General features: G+C 35.1%; 1 protein-coding gene and 1 pseudogene across 2 annotated transcripts in view; one reads left to right on the forward strand and one right to left on the reverse strand.

The window, feature by feature from the left end:
- Positions 1–26262, reverse strand: part of SNTG1 (syntrophin gamma 1) — an 859278-nt gene that overhangs the window by 20738 nt on the left and 812278 nt on the right. For both annotated transcript variants that reach the window (XM_058444122.1, XM_032759812.2), the window contains exon 19: positions 22235–22345. In XM_058444122.1, coding sequence (XP_058300105.1) covers positions 22235–22345 — 111 coding nt within the window. The remainder of the gene's footprint in view (positions 1–22234; positions 22346–26262) is intronic.
- Positions 7267–7623, forward strand: LOC116813744 (cytochrome c-like; annotated as a pseudogene).

A 26262-nucleotide genomic window follows, 5' to 3' on the forward strand; every position in this document is an offset into this window, starting at 1 on the left:
GAATCCAACCTATTGTTTTGATCATTTACTCTCTTCATCTATTTTATGGGTTTCTAAGGACTATAACCTGTACTCTTTGTGGTTCGGATTATTGGTTTATTTTGTATCTCAATCTCCTGATCCTCACTACTGAGTTTGGCAAATAAAAATAGAAACTTATTACATTGCCTATCTCTGCTAAACTGCTTGCTTCAAAATCTTTTAGGTTCTTTTAGGATTTTGATGTAATAGAACAATGTTTAATAAAATTTTGCTTTATCTCTTTTAAATTAATGTAAATAAAATAAGAGATTTGTATCTCTTAATACCAGGTTTACACTGTTCTTCTCATATTAAATTATTTGGTGAATATCAATATGTCAGCCAATATCTTGACACCTGTGGCCATAAATGTTAAGGTGGCATGATGACTGCGGTTAAGAAACTTACTTGGGGCATGGAGAGACCTAAATTTATACAGTTAGTCTTACTGCATTGTGCAAATAGTTATAAATAGACATATGTGTAGCTTCAGGATAATTGTTTTTCCAGTTGAAATGCAGTTTATTATTTCTACCCTTAAATGCTTTCATGATGATGGTGTTTTTTTGCTACAATTACCTTACTATGAGAACATAATACAGTACTTGGTTACTACACTCTGTGTTTTGTTATTTTACCTCCTGGGAAATTGCTTCCAGAAGGTCTTCAACTTCAAAATTTTGATTTTCAAAATGTTCTAACTTGGGTCACTTAACTAAAAATTTATTTACAATTCTTCTCTTCATAAATGATTACTTTTGACACAAAGGATAAAACAAAATGCTGCATACTATAGGCATGTTCCCTTTGACAGCTACTATTTTGGAGGCAGTTAATATATTTGTTTTATGTATAAGATGTTAATGTAAATTTTATAGTCTACTGAGAGAGAAAATGTACAGAGTGTTACATTTTCTTAAGAGTACTCTTAACACAAATGGGTAGAGAAATTCACTATTCAGATGGAGAATAGGAGATTTGAAAATAAATTATATGCAAGGAGAAAAAATACATCAATGAAAAATAAAAATAATTCAGAATCCTCATTGTTTCCCAGGAGTTTAAAATCTAATCTAAGGGGAAGAGAAGCACTATCTTGTCCAGATATCTTCTTTACCACACACTACTGTTCTCAATTCAATCATTAGTTTGAAATAAAATTTCATATAAAATAAGCTATTATGGAAGTTATACACAAACACACACCTGCACAAATGTGAGTTCAATTTTTGCCCTAACTTATTTCTATCTACTTAAGTCTATTTTACAGTATGAAGCACTCCAAACATGAATTTATGCAGGACCGGACCTGTGCTATTAAGCAGATGCTCTGCCTCATCCTCCTTTGTCTTCTCTGTAGTCTAAACAGCCAGTGCTTTGTACAGTTGGAAATGAGAGGAAAAGCGATCTTGGAATTTTAGAAAACCTTTGGTTTCAGTTACCAGATAGAGTCAGAAATTGTGAAAAGCCAGATAGCCTGAAAGCTGATCCTTTATTTACAAGACAGAAAGAGAGCCTTGATCCCAAATACCTACCCAGCCTTGTGAATATTAAAAGACCTTATTTATAAGACTCAAGTGCCACACAGGGATTCATTTAGATTACTGGCCATCTTCTTCTGAAATGCAAACATCAACACATCATGAATTCTTCAGGCAGGAGATTTGAAAAACTGAGCATCCAAAGTGTTCCATTAATTGTGTTATGTATTCAATCCTTATGTTCAAATCAGAAACATTTTTTTTTCTCTAGAGTGACCCTTTAAGGTAGGTGCTTTAATGCACAATTTACAATGAGAAAATGAAGATTTATAGAGACTAACCAGAAAGTAGTATTAATGGGAGTTAATCCTCAATTTCTGACTTGAATTTCACTAATACTTAATATATTTGAAAATTTCTCTATGATGCTGTAGTACCTGAGATGGTGGTGACTTGGGGCAAGGAGGTGTTTGGGGAAAAGGAGCCTCCGATGATCAGCCCCATGTAAAAATCTTCCCAAGTTCTGCACTGTTCCAATAAATAAAGAAGCAAATTTCTTTTCCCTTCTCTTATGTACTGTACAAAATGCACTACCATGACTTTCAGATCTCAAACTCAGTAGTTTAGACGAATATGCTGTGTACACTAGTTTAGGAAATATTTTAACATTATTTCCATAAGGGGAATTATCATGAAATTCAATGAATAAAGCTACACCAATGTGTGTAGAATACAGCACGTTTTGAAATCGGGATTTTCTCGCCATGTTAAGTCCAATTATAATTTAAGAAAAAATACATGTACGTAAACATATAATATTAGAGGCAGTAAAGAAAAGTATTGTGACTCAGAATATTTAGTTATAAATGACTACAAGAATATACCAGTAATCCTAGATGTATTAGTGTCTATATGAATATCATATATAGAAACAACTTTTAAGTTATCAGTGGCAATAAAATAAGCTTTTGTAACTTGTCAAAAAAAACTATAATACTGCTCAAGGCTTCAATTGGGAACCACTCTCCTGTTCCATTAGGGAAGTTCTGAGAAGTTTAATTAGGCTTTGGAAAACAGATGGGGAATTTATTAAGCTTTCTGAGTAATGAAGTAAGAATTTATGAATTTTTGCTATCAGAGGAAGAAAGTATAAAAGGCTTTTTTTTTATTATGACATTAGTCTTATATAGATCAACAACAACAACAGCAAAAAGATAAAACAAAGTTCTCCCAATTCCTATGTAAATCCACACAACTTTCTTCAGTATTTCTGATGCTTCCTCACAACCAATGAATTAAGCACTATTTAGAATGTTTAATGTTGTAATATATATGGCAGCTCAAGCAATAATATTCCCCAAAGAAACCATATTTCTTGTTAAATAGGCTCTGGTTATGATGTCTTTGCCCTGGGAATGTGTATATGAATTGTTAAATTAATTCATGTTTTGCTGAAAGTATTTCCCTATTATCACATATGGTAAGTTCTAAGTCTATTCTGAACCATTTTCACCACTGCTTAGATTATTTTCAAAAGGAAAGAAATGTTGTAACAGCCTCCACATTTAACCACATTTTCAGACCCATATTTCCACACCCTAGCTCACCTTTTCTTTTTAACTTTGATGAAATAAAATCTCTTCATTTATTAATAATTTATTTCTTTTGGGTTATGATCTTTGACAATCATAACTTCAAAAATATATCATATCAAGATGGTGATTTTAAAATGTAGCACTTTATTAAGTATATCATATCCTAGAATTTTTCAAAGATTTGCAAATTACTTATCATACTGTTGGAATTCTTGGATGCATGGGAGGACATATGGGCAGCAGATAAGTAAAATCTCCCAATAAGTTTCTATAAACAACTTCAACAATTTTTGGCATTAATTGTTAATAAATAGGTATATTCTCTTGCCTTCAATATATTTGAGATGGGGACACATGAAAACAAAGTGGTAAATATTATTTGCTTCTACCCCCAAAATAATGTTTTGTTTTCTGTAGAAATATGTGTAAAGTATAATCTTAAATCCCTCTGAAACAAGCCTGGTCTCATAATGAAGTCTTAAATACTCAAACATTTCATTTGTAATATGTTCTGATGAAAGCTTTCCATGCAAATAGCTATTAAGCTATATAAAATTAAGTGAAAATGACAGCCTTCAATTATTATTTCCAAATCAGCAGTAAGCAAGGCAAAAAATAATTTGCATAATAAGCCACATACAATTTTGAAATACTATAAGAAACCATCTTAGTAACAGTACTTTTAGACATCACTCACAGTTACCTATTAGCTTACCTATCTAAAGTCTGGTAAAGAGAGATCAGAGCAAGAAATAGAAAATTTGACTTTGATGAATAAATGTTGTTTAATATTTTCAGGATGAAAAATGTTCTATTGAATGGTAACTAATGGGGTAAGGGAGGTATGGAGACAACCAGCTTCTTGTTATGCAGACAGTGGCCTCCACCAAAACAAACTGTCCTGGGTTTCCAATCTCTCCTTCAGTAGAATCCACTGCAACTCATAATTTAGCAGCAGTTTACAGGTATTTTATATTTAACATTTGAGGTTTAAAATAACTGTTTAAAAATTAAATTGGGTTAAATTATCTTAAGCCACGTAAATTCCTCAGTATTGTTTACTCATATAAAATCTACTCTGATTTGAGTCATATTTGTGTAAAAATAAGGTGAAATCTAGGCATTGCATTGTAGAAAACATTATTTTACAAAATAAGCCTACATAACAATGTCTCTACATGTTAAGAATTCTGTCTCCAGACTACCCAGCAGTTACAACAAGAGCCACGTCATAATTATACTTCCACTGTCAACTTTTAAAATATTTTTTGTCACTATTCATTGGGGTTACCAAGAGCGAGAAACTAACAATCAGAGTGATCAAAATAAGTCAAATAATTTTTCTTTTAAAAAATGTCATTAACAGTTTAAAAATAAACATAGTACTATGTTGGAGATAGAATAGATGTACTTTTCCTTATTCCTCTTCCTAAGTATCATCACAAACCCTGGACAACATACATAAAATAAATGTAAGGACACCCTGAAAGAGAGATAAGAGGCAGGCAGACTAAGAACCCAGAGACCCCAGGACCCTCACAGCACACAACGATGAGTTCTCTGGGTTTGCCTCTCTATGTCATATTCCCCAAACAAGATGGTGGAGAGGCTAGGAACCCAGAAATACCAATGGATGCAGACCGGTAAACCTAAGAGAAGCCTACTCCTTCTAGCCACGTGACCTGAGAGGGGCAGTCTAGCAAGACAGAAACTGTTATACAATAATTGATATTCTTTAGCCAAATGCTACAGAAAAGCCGTGGCCCCATACCCACTCATGCCTGCAAAGGCCCAGTAATAAGCTTGGGCATTTTTTCCTCTCAGATACTTATCATCTCTTACTCTAGTCTAACAAAACATTGTACCTTTTGACCAAAATCTCTCCATTCCCCCTATTCTCCAGTCTCTGTAAATACTACTTCTCTTCTGAGTTCCATGGTTTAGATTCTACATATAAGTGGGAACATATAGCATTTGTCTTTCTGTGTCTGGCTGACTTTACTTAGCATAATGACCCCCAGATTCTTCTATGACACAATGTCCTTCTTTTTTAAGGTTGAATACTATTCCATTATGTATAAATATACCATATTTTATTTATCCATTTATTGGTTGATGGACATTTAGGTTGATTCCAGGTGTTGGCTATTGTGAGTGGAGTAGCAATTAACATGGAATTGCAGGTATCTCTTCAATATACTTATTTCAAATCATTTGCATATGTACTCAGAAATGGGATTGCTGGCTCTACACAGAGTGGTGGTTCTATTTCAGTTTTTAGAGAAAGCTCTTCATGGTTTTCAACATGGCTTGTATAAATTTACATTGCCACCAACAGCATACAGGGGTTCCCTTTTTTTCTACATTTTTGCCAACACTTATCTTTCACCATTCCGGTAATAACCATTTGATAGATATGAGGTGATATCCCATTGAGTTTCTAATTTTCCTAATGATTAGTGATGTTAAGCATTGATTCACAGGTTCACATGTACATAAATGTTGGCCATTATTATGTCTTCTTTTGAGAAATGTCTCAAAATGAGTCCTTTGCCCATTTTTAACGGGTTATTTGTTTCGTACTTTGAGGTTGTTTTAGTTCCTTATATATTTTGATTACTAACGCCTTATCACATGTATGGCTTATAAATATTTCTCCCATGATATAAGTTGCCTCATCATTCTGTTCATTTCCTTTGCTGTGAGGAAGCTTTAGAGTTTGATATAATCATGTTTGTTTAATTTTTGTTGTTGTTGCCTTTGATGCCTGAGCTTGTGGAGGCAAATCCAAAAAATCATTGCCCAGACAAAAGTCATACAATGTTTAGAGTTGTTTTTATATACGGTGTTAGATAAGAACCCAATTTCATTCTCCTGAACATGAGAATTCCATTTTCTTGTCACCCTGTTGTTTGAGACTGTTCTTTTCCCATTTTGTATTCTTGGGGCCGTTGTAAAAATCAATTGATCATAATCACACAGGTTCTTTTCTGGTCTCTCTATTTTGTTTCATTGGTCAGTATGTCTATTTTTTATCAGTATTCTGCTATTTTAATTCCTATGCCTATACATAGGAAATGCCTTGGTTATTTGTGTGTGTGTGTGTGTGTGTATGTGTGTGCATTTCTGTATTAATTTTAGAGCTTATCTCTACAAAAGTAAAATTGAAATTTTGGTAAAAAATTTAATGAATCTATTAATCTTTTGGGGGTAATATAGACATTTTAACTGCATTAATTTTTCCAATCCCTGAACTCGGAATTATCTTCCATACTTTTCTCTTAAAACCACACACACACACACACACACACATGCACACACACACACAAAATAAAGGCAATCTTGAGCCAAACGAGTGAAGCTGGAGACACCACACTACCTGACTTCAAACTATATTTCAAAGCTAGGAATTAAAACAGTATAATACTAATAAAAACAGACACATCAACCAATAAAACAAAAGAGAGGCCAGAAGAGAATCTATGCCATTCTGAGTTCTTTCCATATATTTGTGTCTTCCTCAATCAAAATTATATGATATATGATATAGAGGATAAAAAAATGAAATCATATAGAGTATGTTCTCTGGAATCAGACTAAAAACTCTAGAAAGACAAATCCCCAAATATTTAGAAACTAAACACCCCCTTTCTAAAACTCTGAGTATCAGGGGCTTTAGGTTTCCAGTTCAACGTGTAAGAACCTAGAAGTTGCTACCCCATCCTAGCAACAAGGAAAAGGCCAAACGAACTGAAAAATCTCCTTATCTCCATTGAGGAAAACCACTGTCCCCCAAATTGGAAGGACAGATAGTCATATTCCAAGAATCATGGATTGTTGGAAAGAAATCACTGAGTAAAAACCTCTGCAGAAATGGGTGCTGAGGTGGAGAAATCTGAAGTATGATTGATGACTTGCTGGAGGCTCAATGTGGACAAGGCTGAGAGATAAGAACTCTAGGGGAGCACAGTTATCAGTGTCTCCACACTTTTGTAATTTTTACTTCCAGGACCTTGACCAGATCCTCATAGTGGATTTTGGAGAAAAATCCCCTATGCTGCTGGTAGGGGGAGGGGAAAACATTTAAAAATAGCTAAGGCAATAGAGTGTGATGTCTGGCTTCAGAGCAGGAACCTTCATTGCTCAAGAGACTAAAAAGAGAATTAAATATGGGTGACGCTGAGAAAGGCAAGAAGATTTTTGTTCAGAAGTGTGCCCAGTGCCACACCACGGAGAAGGGAGGCAAGCACAAGACTGGGCCTAATCTCTATGGTCTCTTTGGGTAGAAGACAGATCAGGCTGTTGGATTCTCTTACCAGATGCCAATAAGAACAAAGGCATCACCTGGGGAGAAGGATACACTGATGGAGTATTTGGAGACTCCCAAGAAGTACATCCCTGGAACAAAAATGATATTTGCCTGCATTAAGAAGAAGGTAGAAAGGGCAGACTTGATAGCTTATCTCAAAAAAGCTACAAATGAGTTGGAAACTGCCTTATTTATTACAAAACAGAATGTCCCGTGAGCTTTTTATGTCCACCATACTTCAAGAGATTTCATACACCAGAATTCAGATCATGAATGACTGACAGAATTTTGTGTTGGGCAGTCCTGATTTAAAACTAAGACTGGCTTGTGGTTAAATGAATATGTTCAGTTTTTAAATTTTAATAGTAATTCCAATTCAGCAAATGCTATTGCTGTTCACTCCTTTTAAAGATATGTTAGACTTCATTAGTAATGTTCAACTTTTCACAAAGACGGTGAGTACCATCTTAAAACTTACTGGAGATTGCTTTTATATTTAGATTTATATTACTGGTTACGTGAGTATATTTAAATACGGGGGAAATTTCTTCACTGTCTCCGAACCAAGCAAGATTCACCTGTGTTTTGTGTTAATTTGCCTATTAAAGGCAAGGGTTGAAGATAAATAAGGTAGCAATGTCTACCTTATATTTTTGGCCTTAACTATGCCAATGTAATTAGAATTCCCTATATTTAAAATGGTTCCTTTTACTTATTGAAAGGCATTTTAGTGTGGTTTATGTGTAATATCAAAGATTATTTAACATTTCTTACATTTTATGGATCTGTAAGGTCACATGCTTTTAAAATAGTAGCAAGTTAAACTTCTTTCTTGAATTCTTTACAATCTAAGTCAAACTGAGTTATAATTTAGGATTGTCTTTAAACAGCCATTCAGAAACATAAAACTGTAGAACTGCTGTGTATTTGTGATTGGAATGGTGCTTTTGCCAACTTAAAAGGATTAAAGTAGAAGAGATATACACAAGTTTTAAAATTATGTGTGATCATAAGACCTCAGATAATTAAAAAGAAAACCACAGATCATGAAAAAAAAAAATAGCTCAGGCACTATGTTCTTCTTAGCAAGGCCTGTCCTCAAGAGAAACTAGGTAACCTGAGCCTAACTTGCTGGTGTTTTATCAGAGCCTAACTCACCTTGGAGAAGGGAAATACCCCACCCCAACCCCCTTCAGCCATCCTGTCCCACCTAAGCGGTGGTGGCTGAGCAGCACATGTGAAGCCACAGTTCAGAGGCACAGGCCAGCTAAAAGACTGAGTCCTACTCACAAGCTGTAGAACACTCTCCTCCCCCACCTTAACACAACATTAGTGAAAGCATGTTTGTAACAGCACCTTTTAGTCAGTATATCATGCCTATCAGGAAAACATTGCATTGGTTCTGTTTATGTGATGGATTATGTTTATTGATTTGCACATGTTGAAACAGTCTTGCATCACAGGGATAAAGCCAACTTGATCGTGGTGGATAAGCTTTTTGATGTGCTTCTGGATTCGGTTTGCCAGTATCTTACTGAGGATTTTCGCACCAATGTTCATCAGGAATATTGGCCTGAAAATTTCTTTTTTGTTGTTTTTCTGTCAGGTTTTGGTATCAGGATGATGCTGGCCTCATAAAATGAGTTAAGGAGGATTCCCTCTTTTTCTATTGCTTGGAATAGTTTCAGAAGGCATGGTACCAGCTCTTCTTTGTACCTCTGGTAGCATTCAGCTGTGAATCCATCTGGTCCTGGACTTTTTTTGGTTGGTAGGCTATTAATTGCTGCCTCAATTTCAGAACTTGTTATTGGTCTATTCAAGGATTCGACTTCTTCCTGGTTTAGACTTGGGAAGGTGTATGTGTCCAGGAATTTATCCATCTCTTCTCGATTTTCTAATTTATTTGCCTAGAGGTGTTTATAGTATTCTCTGAGGGTAGCTTGTATTTCTGTGTGATCAGTGGTGATATTCCTTTTATCGTTTTTTGTGTCTATTTGATTCTTCTCTCTTTACTTCTTTATTAGTCTGACTAGAGGTCTATCCATTTTGTTGATCATGGTTATCTCAATAGATGCAGAAAAGGCCTTTGACAAAATTCAACACCCTTCATACTAAAAACTCTCAATAAACTAGGTATTGACGGAACATATCTCAAAATAATAAGAGCTATTTATGACAAACCCACAACTAATATCATACTGAATGGGCAAAAAACTAGAAGCATTTCCTTTAAAACCCAGCACAAGACAAGGATGCCCTCTCTCACCACTCTTATTCAACACAGTATTGGAAGTTCTGACCAGGAAATCAGTCAAAAGAAATAAAGGGTATTCCAGTAGGAATAGAATAAGTCAAATTATCTGTTTGCAGATGACATGATTGTATATTTAGAAAACACCATTGTCTCAGCCCAAAATCTCCTTAAGCTGAGAAGCAAATTCAGCAAAGTCTCAGGATACAAAATCAATGTGAAAATATTACAAGCATTCCTATAAGCAATGATAGACAAACAGAGAGCCAAATCATGAGTGAACTCCCATTCATAATTGCTACAAAGAGAATAAAACACCTAGGAATAAAACTTACAAGGGATGTGAAGGACCTCTTCAAGGAGAACTACAAACCACTGCTCTAAGGAATAAGAGAGGACACAAACAAATGGAAAAACATTCCATGTTCATGGATAGAAAAAATCAATATCATGAAAATGGCCATAATGCCCAAAGTAATTTATAGATTCAATGCTATCCCCATCTAGCTACCACTGACTTTCTTCACAGAATTGGAAAAAACTACTTTAAACTTCATATGGAACCAAAAAAGCACCCACATAGCCAGGACAATCCTAAGCAAAAAGAACAAAGCTGGAGGCATCACGTTACCTTACTTCAAACTACACTACAAGGCTACAGTAACCAAAACAGCATGGTACTAGTACCAAAACAGATATAACAGGTTTATAAATAACAGGGTTATAAACCATTCTGCTATAAAGACACATGCACACATATGTTTATTGTGGCACTGTTCACAATAACAAAGACCTGGAACCAACCCACATGTCCATCAATGATAGACTGGATAAGGAAAATGTGGCACATATACATCATGGAATACTATGCAGACATAAAAAAGGATGAGTTCACGTCCTTTGCAGGGACATGGATGAAGCTGGAAACCATCATTCTCAGCAAAGTAACACAAGAATAGAAAACCAAACACCACATGTTCTCACTCATAAGTGGTAGCTGAACAACGAGAACACATGGACACAGGGAAGGAGACAACACACACTGGCGCTTATCAAGAGGTGGGGGGTGGGGCAGAGGAGGGATAGTATTAGCAGGAATACCTAATTTAGATGACAGGTTGATGGATGCAGCAAACCACCATGGCACAGGTATACCTATGTAACAAATCTGCACATTCTGCACATTTATCCCAGAACTTATATTAAAAACAATTAAAAAAAGAAAATATTGCAAATCATAATACAAGGAAAAAGACATCACACTTTACAGAGATAGGGCAAGCATGACAACCAGGTGCAGATATGGCAGGGACATTATTAGAACAGGCACTTTAAACAACTATGATTAATATACCACAAGTTTTAACAGATAAAATAGACCACATGCAAGAACAAATAAGCAATGTATGCAGAAAATGCAAATTCTAACAAAAGAGAAACAAATGAAATGTTATTTATCTAACACATAACAGTTTATTCCAGATAATAACAGTGTATTAGATTGTATAGGATTGTGTATAAGCAAAATGAGTGACAACAATAACAGAAGGAAGGAGAGGCAGGAATTAGGAGGATTTTGTGATTATAAGATACACCACCTGTGAATCGGTGTAGTGTTGTTTTGAAGGTGGACTTGGTTTAGTTGTAAACATATTTTACAAGGTCTAGTGTTACCACTAATAAAAGTAAAACAATATATAACTGTTGTGCTAATAAGGAGAGCGAATAGAATTATGTTAAGTGTTAAATTAAAACTACAAAAGCTGTAAAACATGGAAGACTAAAATAAGAATAAAGAACAAGGGCAATAAATTCAGAAGGATAAGAAATATTGTGGATATTCATCCAACTGTATCAAAAACTATTTTTAACATCAGTGGTCTTAAATGTGCTTGTTAAAAGATAAAGATTGTCAAAATTGCTGAAGAAATAAGACCAAACGATATGTTATCTGCAAGAAATCCACTTTCAATGTTAAAGGCATATATGGATTAAAAGTCAATGAATAGAGAAAGATGTGCCATGCTAACACTAACCTAAAGAAAGCAATAGTAGTTTTTATTGATTCCAGATGGAGCAGACTTCAACAAGGAAAGGTTTAGGGAAAAAGAGGGACATTAGCCAATGGTAAATAAATTATCCAAAAAAGACATAACAATCCTTAGCATGTATACACCTACACCTGATAAAAGAGCATACAAATATGTAAGGCAAAACCGACAGAACCTCAAGGAGAAATGGAAGAATCCACTATTATAGTTGATATACAAGGCTTATTCAAAATTTGAAATTCAATTAATGTATTACATCAAATCAACAGGCTAAAGAAGAGAAATCACATGTTTGTATCAATAGATCCAGAAAACTCATCCAACACTCATGCGTGATAAAAACTTTCAGTAAACTAGGAATAGATGGGGGACATCCTCAACTTGATAAAAATTACCTACCAAACCAACAGCTGATATCATACTTAATGGTGGGAAATCCAAAGATTTTCTACTAAAATTATAACAAAGGGAAAGATATTCTCAGTCACATGTCAGGTAAGTTAATATAAAACTAATTAAATACATAAAAATTCTATAAGAGGAAAACTATCAGTCTCTGATAAATCAAAGAAGTACTAAATAAATGGAATATATTTCATGTTCATGGACAGGAATACTCAATATTGTCTGGATATTAGTTCTTCCAAACTTGAACTACAGATTTAATAAAATTCCTATCAAAATTCCAGCAAGTAATTTTGGATATTGACAAATTGATTCTAAAATATACATAGAGAGGCAAAAGATGCAGAATAACGAACACACTATTGAAAAATAAGATCAAAGTTGAAGGATTAACACTATAAAACTTCAAGACATACTCTAAAGCTACAGTCATCAAGACAGCGTGATGTTGGGAAAGGAATAGACAAATAGATCAATGGAACAGAAGAGAAAGCCTAGAAATAGGCCCACATAAATAAAGTCAACTAATCTTTGACTAAGGAGCAAAAAAATACAATGGAGTAAATATAGCCTGTTCAACAAATGATGCTGGAAAAATGGACATCCACATGAAAAAAAAAAAAAAAAAAAAAAAAAACAGAAAGAACTTAGACATAAATATTACACCCTTCACAAAAATTAATTCCAAATGGAACGCAGCTCCAATTATAAAACACAATAATTTAAAAACTCCTAGAAGAAAACATAGTACAAAGTCTAGATGACCTTCACTTTTGCAATGGCTTAGATTCTATGCCAAAGGCATGATCCACAAAAGAAATGATTGATAAACTGGACCTCATTAAAATAAAATTTTCTGCTCTATGAAAGACATTCTCAAGACAGCAAAAAGGCAAACTGCAGATTGGACAAAAATAATTGCAGACAACATATCAGATAAAAGATGCTAATGAAAATATGCAAAGAACTGTTAAAACTCAATGATATCAAAACAAAAATTCCAATTAAAAGTGGTCCAGAAACCTTAACAGATATCTTACCAAAGAATATATACAGAGGAAAATAAGCATATGGAAATATGTGCCACGTTGTATTTCATCAGATAAATACAAATTAAAACAACAATACGATATCACTATACACTTATTAGAATGGTCCAAATCCAGAACACGGGCATCAACAGATACCGGTGAGATTGTGGAGCAAAAGCAACTTTCATTCATTGGCGATGGAAGTGGAAAGTTCTACAATTACTTTGAAAGACAGTTTGGCAGTTTTAAAAAAACTAAACACTCTTTTACCATAGGATCTAGCAATCACACTCCATGATATTACCCAAAGAAGTTATGTCCACTCAAAACCTGAATATGCATATTTAGAACAGTTTTGTTTATAATTTCTAAAATATGGAAGTAACAAAGAAGTCTTTCTGTAGGTGAATGGATAAATAAACTGTTGTACATCCAGAAAATTGGATATTATTCAGTACTAAAAAAATGAGTTATTAAGTCATGAAAAGACATGGAAGAAACTTAAAATCATATCACTAAGTAAAATAAGCCAATATGAAAAGGGTAACTATTGTATGATCCAACTATATGACATTTTAAAAAAGGAAAAACTATGGAGATAAGTTTTAAAAATGAGTGGTTTCTTGGGGTTGGGGGAAGATAGGGGTGAGTAGGAAGAGCTCAAAAGATGTTTAGGGTAGTGAAACGACTATAATAATATAACAGCAGATAACTGCTACTACACGTATCAAAACCCATAACATATGCAACACCAAGAGTCAACTCTAATGTAAACTGTGGAATCTGGGTGGTAATGATGTGTCACTGTAACTTCAGTGACACGTCAGCTATAACTTCATTCCCCCCTCAGGTGGGGGATGTTGACTACAGAAGGGGCTGTGCCCGTGTAGGGACAGGTGGTATACAGGAAATTTTTGTACCTTACACTCAACTTTGCTGTGAACTTAAAACTGCTCTGAAAAACTAAAGTTTATTTAAAAAAGGAAAGGAAAAAAGTCCATTTGTCAAAGAGAAAGACTTAAAGGAAATAAAAACATATTGAACTGATGAAAATAGAAACACAAGATGTCAGAATTTTGGGGATGCAGCAAATGCAGTGCTAACAAGGAAATTATAGAACTAAATCCTATATTAGAAAGGACATTTCAAATCAGAAATCTAAAATATTATCTCAAAAAATTAAAAATGAGAGCAAAATAAAAGCCAAAGCAACTGAAAAATAGGGAAATATTAAAAGAGCAGAATTCATTGAATGGATTACAGACCACAATATAAAAATCAGTAAAGTCAGGTAGGGTGATGCCTCCAGCTTTGTTCTTTTGGCTTAGGATTGACTTGGCGATGTGGGCTCTTTTTGGTTCCATATGAACTTTAAAGTTATTTTTTCCAATTCCGTGAAGAAAGTCACTGGTAGCTTGATGGGGATGGCATTGAATCTCTAAATTACCTTGGCCATTTTCACGATATTGATTCTTCCAACCCATGAGCATAGAATGTTCTTCCATTTGTTTGTATCCTCTTTTATTTCATTGAGCAGTGCTTTGTAGTTCTCCTTGAAGAGGTCCTTCACGTCCCTTGTAAGTTGGATTCCTAGGTATTTTATTCTCTTTGAAGCAATTGTGAATGGGAGTTCACTCATGATTTGGCTCTCTGTCTGTTATTGGTGTATAAGAATGCTTATGATTTTTGTACATTGATTTTTTATCCTGAGACTTTGCTGAAGTTGCTTATCAGCTTAAGGAGATTTTGGGCTGAGACAATGGCGTTTTCTAGATATACAATCATGTCATCTGCAAACAGGGACAATTTGACTTCTTCTTTTCCTAATTGAATACCCTTTATTTCCTTCTCCTGCCTAATTGCCCTGGCCAGAACTTCCAGCACTATGTTGAATAGGAGCGGTGAGAGAGGGCATCCAAAACAGAGATATAGATCAATGGAACAGAAAAGAGCCCTCAGAAATAATGCCGCATATCTACAACTATCTGATCTTTGACAAACCTGACAAAAACAAGCAATGGGGAAAGGATTCCCTATTTAACAAATGGTGCTGGGAAAACTGGCTAGCCATATGTAGAAAGCTGAAACTGGATCCCTTCCTTACACCTTATACAAAAATCAGTTCAAGATGGATTAAAGATTTACATGTTAGACCTAAAACCAAAAAACCCTGGAAGAAAACCTAGGCATTATCATTCAGGGCATAGACATGGGCAAGGACTTTATGCCTAAAACACCAAAAGCAATAGTAACAAAAGCCAAAATTGACAAATGGGATGTAATTAAACTAAAGTGCTTCTGCACAGCAAAATAAACTACCATCAGAGTGAACAGGCAACCTACAAAACGGGAGAAAATTTTTGCAACCTACTCATCTGACAAAGGGCTAATATCCAGAATCTACAATGAACTCAAAAAAATTTACAAGAAAAAAAACAAACAACCCCATCAAAAAGTGGGCAAAGGACATGAACAGACACTTCTCCAAAGAAGACATTTATACAGCCAAAAAACACATGAAAAAATGCTCATTATCACTGGCCATCAGAGAAATGCAAATCAAAACCACAATGAGATACCATCTCATACCAGTTAGAATGGCGATCATTAAAAAGTCAGGAAACAACAGGTGCTGGAGAGGATGTGGAGAAATAGGAACACTTTTACACTGTTGGTGGGACTATAAACTAGTTCAACCATTGTGGAAGTCAGTGTGGCGATTCCTCCGGGATCTAGAACTAGAAATACCATTTGACCCAGCCATTCCATTACTGGGTATATACCCAAAGGACTATAAATCATGCTGCTATAAAGACACATGCACACGTATGTTTATTGCGGCACTATTCACAATAGCAAAGACTTGGAACCAACCCAAATGTCCAACAACGATAGACTGGATTAAGAAAATGTGGCACATATACACCATGGAATACTATGCAGCCATAAAAAATGATGAGTTCATGTCTTTTGTAGGGACATGGATGAAACTGGATAGTAAACTATCGCAAGGGCAAAAAACCAAACACCGCATGTTCTCACTCATAGGTGGGAATTGAACAGTGAGAACACATGGACACAGGAAGGGGAACATCACACTCCAGGGACTGTTGTGGGTGGGGGGAAGGGGGAAGGATAGCATTAGGAGATATACCTAATGCTAAATAGTGAGTTAATGGGTGCAGCACACCAACATGGCACATGTATACATATGTAACAAACCTGGACATTGTGCACATGTACCCTAAAACTTAAAGTATAATAATAATAAAATAAAAAAAAGGTAAGAGCGAATCTCTTCTCTTTAAATGAAACTGAAAAAAAAATCAGTAAAAATTAATGTCGTTCTTTGAAAGCCTCTAGCACAGTTAACAGAAAAATAGAGAGAAGGCACCAAAAAATAATAATCTAACAATATTGTCAGAACATGGGCAAGAAACAGGAAGAGAAATCTCCTCAACAAAGAGGATATAACATACATGGCATATAACAAAGGGGATATAACATACATATAAAAAGTTGTTCATCATTATCAGACTTGAGGGAAATGTAAATGAAGACTATGATGAGCAGAACCAAAATTTTAAGTGACAATACTCAAACCTTGCAGGGATGTAGAGAAACTGGATCTTTTATACATTATTGGTAGGATATAAAATGTTATCTATATTCTGTAGCCACTATGGAATATAATTTGGCATTTTATTTAAAACTAAACAAACATTTTCTATTCTATGGTGCAATTTGCACTTCTGGGCATTTATCCCAGAGAAATAAAAGCTTATGTCCACACAAGAACATCTACACTACGATTTTTTTGCTCCTGTGATGGTATGTTAGCTTACTGCTCACAAGTTGTGGTTATAGAGGTTGTACAATAGTTAGCGAATGTCCTGCTTTCAGTTCTTACACAATTTTTATGTCAACAGAGGTAATGTTCAGGTGATACACAGAAGTACGGCTAAACAATTCGGTAGGGCTGGCCAACATTCTGATTGTCTAGCATTATTTGTTGTTTAAATAGTCATCATATTTTATTGGGTATTTTCAGTATTACCCATGGAGGTATTATTTTCTTTTATTTTATAAAGGGAGATGCTGACTTTAAAGAATTTTAACAACTCACCAAATGTCATAGTCTCATTGTTTTTAAGACTACTTTTTTTCTCTATTCCATAATTACTTCCTATCAATTCGAGAATTACACTCAACCAAATATCTTTTCTTACACTAGCTCTTAATGAATTACATATGAGAGAAAGCTTTAAAACACAAAAATTACAAGAATGAATAATACTTAGTAGCTGACAGGTAATTTCTAGTATACTTGTCAGTATAATTAATTGCATGTATAATACATGCTACACCAAATTAATATCTAAATACCATAGTTAGTAGCCATTAGATTGCATTTATCACTCTTGTTCCTTTGCAAAAGGGTTTGTTAGCTCATTAAAAAGTGTTGGGATAAGTAACTGAATACTATACTGCTGTCAGCAACTGGTGGTTGAGGTTCCCCATCAGAATAAATGCCAGAATAATACGGAACTGACAATATTAACATCTTTCACCAGTATTAAAATTTGTGCTGTGCTTTGAAAGATTAAGAAATATACCAAGAACTGAAGGTAAAAAATTTTTGACTAGAGTAATGCATTCTTTGATATTATCAGAATAAGTGGTTGGCACAAAGTAAATGATTGATCAGTGGTAGCTGAGGTGGGAGAAGGGGAGCAGTAGCAAGAGGTGGAGAAAGGGCCGGTGCAGGGATGGGTCTATATTCAGGGAAGAGACTGTGTTAGAAATGTAAGTTAAAAACTTATGAGGCATGTAAAATAAAGGGGGTGGAAAAAGTTAGCAAGGCATTTGTCTAAACTGATGGGACACAAAATGAGGCGACCCCCTGGAAACATCAATGCTACAGAGTCATGCAGTGGCAAAGGAGCCCGCTGTAGGAACGACACGGTTCCCACATTACACAATCTGTGAACTAGGAAGAGGCAGAAAAGATGAGTCCAAGGACAAGTAAGAGACAAGAATGGTACATCTCGAGAGATACTCAGACAACAAGCTAAGGAAAATAGTTGAGAGAAAAGCAGAAGATACATAAGGCTACGAGGAGTCACCTTGTTTTTTTTTGTTGTTGTTGTTTTTTTTTTTTTTTTTTTTTTTTTTTTTTTAATTATACTTTAGGTTTTAGGGTACATGTGCACAATGTGCAGGTTTGTTACATATGTATCCATGTGCCATGTTGATTTCCTGCACCCATTAGCTCGTCATTTAGCATTAGGTGTATCTCCTAATGCTGTCCCCGCCCCCCCACCCCCCCCCCCACAACAGTACCCGGAATGTGATGTTCCCCTTCCTGTGTCCATGAGTTCTCATTGTTCAATTCCCACCTATGAGTGAGAACATGCGGTGTTTGGTTTTTTGTCCTTGCGATAGTTTACTGAGAATGATGTTTTCCAGTTTCATCCATGTCCCTACAAAGGACACGAACTCATCATTTTTTATGGCTGCATAGTATTCCATGGTGTATATGTGCCACATTTTCTTAATCCAGTCTATCGTTGTTGGACATTTGGGTTGGTTCCAAGTCTTTGCTATTGTGAATAGTGCCGCAATAAACATACATGTGCATGTGTCTTTATAGCAGCATGATTTATAGTCCTTTGGGTATATACCCAGTAATGGGATGGCTGGGTCAAATGGTATTTCTAGTTCTAGATCCCTGAGGAATCGCCACACTGACTTCCACAATGGTTGAACTAGTTTACAGTCCCACCAACAGTGTAAAAGTGTTCCTATTTCTCCACATCCTCTCCAGCACCTGTTGTTTCCTGATTTTTTAATGATGGCCATTCTAACTGGTGTGAGATGGTATCTCACTGTGGTTTTGATTTGCATTTCTCTGATGGCCAGTGATGATGAGCATTTCTTCATGTGTTTTGTGGCTGCATAAATGTCTTCTTTTGAGAAGTGTCTGTTCATGTCCTTTGCCCACTTTTTGATGGAGTTGTTTGTTTTTTTCTTGTAAATTTGTTTGAGTTCATTGTAGATTCTGGATATTAGCCCTTTGTCAGATGAGTAGGTTGCAAAAATGTTCTCCCATTCTGTAGGTTGCCTGTTCACTCTGAAGGTAGTTTCTTTTGCTGTGCAGAAGCTCTTTAGTTTAATGAGATCCCATTTGTCAATTTTGGCTTTTGTTGCCATTGCTTTTGGTGTTTTAGACATGAAGTCCTTGCCCACGCCTATGGCCTGAATGGTATTGCCTAGGTTTTCTTGTAGGATTTTAATGGTTTTAGGTCTAACATTTAAGTCTTTAATCCATCTTGAATTCATTTTTGTATAAGGTGTAAGGAAGGGATCCAGTTTCAGCTTTCTACATATGGCTAGCCAGTTTTCCCAGCACCATTTATTAAATAGGGAATCCTTTCCCCATTTCTTGTTTTTGTCAGGTTTGTCAAAGATCAAATAGTTGTAGATATGCGGCATCATTTCTGAGGGCTCTGTTCTGTTCCATTGATCTATATCTCTGTTGTGGTACCAGTACCATGCTGTTTTGGTTACTGTAGCCTTGTAGTATAGTTTGAAGTCAGGTAGCGTGATGCCTCCAGCTTTGTTCTTTTGGCTTAGGATTGACTTGGCAATGCAGGCTCTTTTTTGGTTCCATATGAATTTTAAAGTAGTTTTTTCCAATTCTGTGAAGAAAGTCATTGGTAGCTTGATGGGGATAGCATTGAATCTATAAATTACTTTGGGCAGTATGGCCATTTTCACGATATTGATTCTTCCAACTGAATCTCTGGGACACATTCAAAGCAGTGTGTAGAGAGAAATTTATAGCACTAAATGCCCACAAGAGAAAACAGGAAAGATCCAAAATTGACACCCTAACATCACAATTAAAAGAACTAGAAAAGCAAGAGCAAACACATTCAAAAGCTAGCAGAAGGCTAGAAATAACTAAAATCAGAGCAGAACTGAAGGAAATAGAGACACAAAAAACCCTTCAAAAAATTAATGAATCCAGGAGCTGGTTTTTTGAGAAGATCAACAAAATTGATAGACCGCTAGCAAGACTAATAAAGAAGAAAAGAGAGAAGAATCAAATAGATGCAATAAAAAATGAAAAAGGGGATATCACCACCGATCCCACAGAAATACAATCTACCATCACAGAATACTACAAACACCTCTATGCAAATAAACTAGAAAATCTAGAAGAAATGGATAAATTCCTCGACAAATACACCCTCCCAAGACTAAATCAGGAAGAAGTCGAATCTCTGAATAGACCAGTAACAGGTTCTGAAATTGTGGCAATAATCAATAGCTTACCAACCAAAAAGAGTCCAGGACCGGATGGATTCACAGCTGAATTCTACCAGAGGTACAAGGAGGAACTGGTACCATTCCTTCTGAAACTATTCCAATCGATAGAAAAAGAGGGAATCCTCCCTAACACATTTTATGAAGCCAGCATCATCCTCATACCAAAGCCAGGCAGAGACACAACCAAAAAAGAGAATTTTAGACCAATATCCTTGATGAACATTGATGCGAAAATCCTCAATAAAATACTGGCAAACCGAATCCAGCAGCACATCAAAAAGCTTATACACCATGATCAAGTGGGCTTCATCCCTGGGATGCAAGGCTGGTTCAACATACGCAAATCAATAAATGTAATCCAGCATATAAACAGAACCAAAGACAAAAACCACATGATTATCTCGATAGATGCAGAAAAGGCTTTTGACAAAATTCAACAACCCTTCATGCTAAAAACTCTCAATAAATTAGGTATTGATGGGACGTATCTCAAAATAATAAGAGCTATATACGACAAACCCACAGCCAATATCATACTGAATGGGCAAAAACTGGAAGCATTCCCTCTGAAAACTGGCACAAGACAGGGATGCCCTCTCTCACCGCTCCTATTCAACATAGTGCTGGAAGTTCTGGCCAGAGCAATCAGGCAGGAGAAGGAAATAAAGGGTATTCAATTAGGAAAAGAGGAAGTCAAACTGTCCCTGTTTGCAGATGACATGATTGTATATCTAGAAAATCCCATTGTCTCAGCCCAAAATCTCCTTAAGCTGATTAGCAACTTCAGCAAAGTCTCAGGATACAAAATCAACGTACAAAAATCACAAGCATTCTTGTACACCAATCACAGACAAACAGAGAGCCAAATCATAAGTGAACTCCCATTCACAATTGCTTCAAAGAGAATAAAATACCTAGGAATCTAACTTACAAGGGATGTGAAGGGCCTCTTCAAGGAGAACTACAAACCACTGCTCAATGAAATCAAAGAGGATACAAACAAATGGAGTCACCTTGTTAAAACAAGGAGAGTGTCTAATCTAAATACAGAGCAGTGTTACAGGAGACTTTGCCTAGAATATCATCAAGGGACATTCCTGGGAAGGTTCTGAACATCAGGCTAAGGCTCCTTATCCCTGAATTTAATAAGTAAAGGGGTATAATAGAAATATGGTAATTTTAATTCATAGTTGAAAAATTATATTGAGCTTTCATGTCCATAGATATCATTTTTTCACTTTGTAGTTGTTATTTATCCTTTTTTCCATACTGGGATAATGCATTTATATTTTATTCTAATGCAAACATTGTTCTTGTCAATTTTATGTTATAGTAATGAAAAAATGCAGATTTTGAATATGTGAAAAAATATATAAATAAAATGTAAATATATAAATTTATGTAAATATAGTCAGATTTTTAAAAAGTATTTTAAATTATTATTTAGAATGAAACCACCAAAGGACTGCTTTAGTTCCCAGGATGTTATTTTAGTGTGACACAAATGCAGTTCATAAGGAATTAAAACTAAGAAATGCAATTAGTTTTCTGTAATTTATTTTAAGTGCTGCCTTTAAGTGAAGATTTGCCAAAAAAATCTTAAAGTAAGTTTATTCCTCTGGCCATGAGGGATATTTCAAGATGAGCAGATAATGTGTGTTTTTGCTCTTGTGATTCCCCAAAAGTTTCCCCTCTTTGTTCCTTAATGGCATTAATGTAGTTAGAGGTGTTATGTGATGAATTTCTTGGGTTTACCTTTGCTTCAATCTGTTTAGTATCTGGATTCTGAAACAAAAATTTGATTTTGCTCTTGCCATCATCTGAAGAACCTTTAAGCTGAGAGAATTTATACCTCCAAAGGACAGCCTAAAGGGAAAAAAAGAAACAATGTAAGTCAATGGAATTAATATCTGCTTTCAAATAAAGAAATCGTTCTTTTTTAAATGGTAAAAGTTAATTCTACAAAGTTAGTACTATGTCCCAATATTTTAAAACAAATTTTAAAAATATTTATCAAATGTTAACATTTGTGATTCAATATTATCATTTAATTTTCAGAAATATTTTATCCATGAAATAATTGCAAAAATGCATAAAAATAAATTGCTTTTAGTATCTTGTCTTATGTGCACAGTCAATAAGAACTGTATGTTTCATTGAGTCCTTTTCAATAGAAGTGACAAAGTGATTTTGAATTGATCATTCTGGAGCTTTATCTTGAAGCTCAACTAATAACCTTAGCTTTATTAAGATGACATATTAGCTTGAATAAACACTTATGACAAAAACCGACATGGCGCTTTCATGAGACGCAAAATAAGCATTTTAGAGAGCCATCCGCATCAGTCTGTAATATCTTGGAAAGTAGAGCCTCTTTCAGAAACATATTCTACAAATGTAATTCTCTGAAGTGGAAAGTAACAGAAATCTGTTGCCTTTCCAAATAACAAAAATGGAGATATAAAAGGTTAAATTGGCAATAAATGGGAATTGTCTATAACAAGTTTTGTCTATCCTATATCATAATTCATATCTCCTGGGAGTAGGTGCAGCAGTTTACTCTTTAGTATGTCCTGAAACTAAAAACATGCATGTCCAAAGTAAAATACCAAAGATATAAATCATTAAAGAAGAAAATTGTGTATGTATGTTCAAACATGATCACACACCATGTAGTTTGTTTTACCTTATCTTAGCATACCTTTATCTCATTAAATATGTGATGGAAAATACTTTTAACAAAGTATTGTTTCAAATATTTTTTAAATGATTTCTTGTGGTTTCTAAATATATCAACAAAACATAGCTGATATAGTCAAATATTTTCTGAGTGCAGTCCTATTTTAGCTATTGTCTCTGATAAAATAGTAAAGAAACAAAGAACAGAGTATATGTCTCACATCTTTCTCAGAATAAAATGTGACAGATAAAAGCATATACGGGCATACCTCAGGGTATATACGGGCATACCTCAGGGTATATACAGGCATACCTCAGGGCTTTTGTGGATTTTGTTCCAGACCACCGTGAACCAGCAAGTATTGCAAGAAAGTTAGTCACAGAAATTGTTTGGTTTCCCAATGCGTATAAAAGTGATGTTTGTTACTATACTGTAGTCTATTAAGTGTACAATGACATTAAGCCTAAAAAAAGTATATATCTTAATTAAAATATACTTTATTACTAAAAAATGCTAGGTGTCATTCAAATCTTCAGTGAGCCATAGTCCTTTTGCTGGTGGAGGGTGCTGCCTTGATCCTGACAGCTGCTGGCTCATCAGGATGGTGATTGCTGGTGGTTGGGGTGGCTGTGACAATTTCTTAAAATAAGACAGCAATGAAGTCTGCTGCATCGATTGACTCTTTCATGAAAGATTTTTCTGTAGCCTGAAATATAGCCTAATAGCATTTTACCCACAGAATTTCTGAATTGGAGTCAATTCACTCAAATCCTGCTGCTGTTTATCAACTAAATTAATGTAATATTCTAAATATCATTTCAACAATATTCACAGCATTTTCAAAAGGAGTAGATTCCATCTGAAGAAACAACTTTCTTTGCTCCTCCATAAGAAGAAACTCCTCACTTACCAAAGTTTTATCATGAGATTGCAATAACTCAGATGCATCTTGAAGGCTTCACTTAGAATTTTAGTTTTCTTGTTATTTCCACCGCATTTGCATTTACTTCCTTCACTGAAATCCTGAACCTCTCCTAGTCTCCTAAGAGGGTTAGAATTGATTCAACTTCTTCCAAATCCCTACTTATATTGATATTTTGACCTCCTCCCACGAATCATAGATATTGTAATGGCATCTAAAATTATGAATCCTTTCTAGAAAGTTTTTAATTGACTGCCAAGATCCATCAGAGGAATCACTTTATCTATGGTATCTATAGCCTTACAAAGTGCATTTCTTAAATAATAAGACTTGAAAGTCGAAAATACTCCTTGATTCATGAACTGCAGAATGGATATTGTGTTAGCAGACAAGAAGGCATTAGCCTCTTTGCACATCTCCGTCAGAGTTCTTGGATGATTTGGTACATTTTTAGTGAGCCGTATTATTTTGAAAGGAATTGTTTTTTCGAAGCAGTGGGTGTCGATAGTGGGCTTAACATATTCAGTAAACCATTCTGTAAACAGATGTTCTTCAGGCTTTAATGTTCCATTTAGAGCACAGGTAGAGTAGATTTAGCATAATTCTTAACGGTCCTAGGATGTTTAGAATGGTAAACGAGAATTGGCTACACTTCAGTCACCAGCCGCATTGGTCCCAACAAGAGAGGCAGCCTGTCCTTTGAAGTTTTGAAGCCAGACATTGACTTCTCCTCTCTAGCTATGAAAGTTTTAGATGGCATCTTCTTCCAATACAAGGCTGTTTTATCTACACTAAAAATCTGTTGTTTAGTGTAGCCACCTTTATCAATGATCTTAGCTAGATCTTCTGGATAACTTGCTGTAGCTTTTCCATCAGCAGTTGCTGCTTCACTTTGTATTTTTATGGTATAGAGATGGCTTCTCTTCTTAAACCTCATGAACCAACTTATGCTAGCTTCAACCTTTTCTTCTTCAGCTTCTTCATCTTTATCAGCTTTCATAGATCTGAAAAGAGAGCCTTCCCCTGGATTAGGCTTTGGCTTAAGGGAAGGTTGTGGCTGATTTGATCTATCCATACCATGAAAACTTTCTCCATACCAGCAAAAAGGCTGTTTCACTTTCATATCATGTATGTGTTCGCTGGAATAGCACTATTACATTTCTTCGAGAACTTTTCCTTTGCATTCACAACTTGCTTAACTGTTTGTCACAGGAGGCACAGCTTTTAGCCTATCTCTGTTTTCAACATGCCTTTCTCACCAAGTGTAATCATTTCTAGATTTTGATTTAAAGTGAGAGGCATGTGAGTCTTTCACTTGAATGCTTAGAAAGGCCATTGTAGGATTATTAATTAGCTTGATTTTCAAATTATTGTGTCTGTGGGAATAGGGAGGACCAAGTACAGGGAGAGAGGTGTGGAACAGTTGGTCAGTGGAGCAGTCAGAGCACACATATTTTTGGTTAAAATTGTTCACCATCTTATATGGGCACAGTTCACGGTGCTCCAAAATAATTATAATAATAACATGAAATATTATTAATTGCAGGTCACCATAACAAACGTAATTTAAAAAGCTTTGAAACTTTTTAAGCATTACCAAAATGTGACACAGAGATACAAAGTGAGCATATGCTGTTGGAAAAACAGCTGATAGAGTGGCTCAATGCAGGGCTGCCACAGACCTGCAATTTGTAAAAGACACAGTATATGTGAAGGACGATAAAGCAAAGTATGATAAAATGAGATATGCCTGTAAATTAGCACTTATGTCAATACATTCACACTGTCATATAAAGAGCAAGTTATAAACACATTATGAATACAAATTTTAACATATCACCAGTGATCCTTAAAACCCAGATTTCTTAAGGTCGTAGCCTCTTTAAGCAGAGTTTCTAATGAGAAAGTACTACCCCCTCACCCAGGAAAATATAAAATAACTCCTGGTAAAATGCCTGTTCTCCAAGATTATCTCACACCGGCACTGAGAAAATGAGATTGGTAAAGGTTCCAAGAAATACATTTAAGGTTAAATGGAGTGAGAAAATGTTTATCTCCAACCAACAATTCCACAGTAAATATTCATATGCATAACTGTTCTTAGTGGTAATATTTTCAGCTTAGATATTACAGGTTTATAATTAGGATACATTACCCACAGTCTCCATTTGGACATATGTA

The sequence above is a fragment of the Hylobates moloch genome, unplaced genomic scaffold, assembly GCF_009828535.3.
Source record: "Hylobates moloch isolate HMO894 unplaced genomic scaffold, HMol_V3 SCAFFOLD_9, whole genome shotgun sequence".
In the NCBI taxonomy this organism is placed as follows: domain Eukaryota; kingdom Metazoa; phylum Chordata; class Mammalia; order Primates; family Hylobatidae; genus Hylobates; species Hylobates moloch.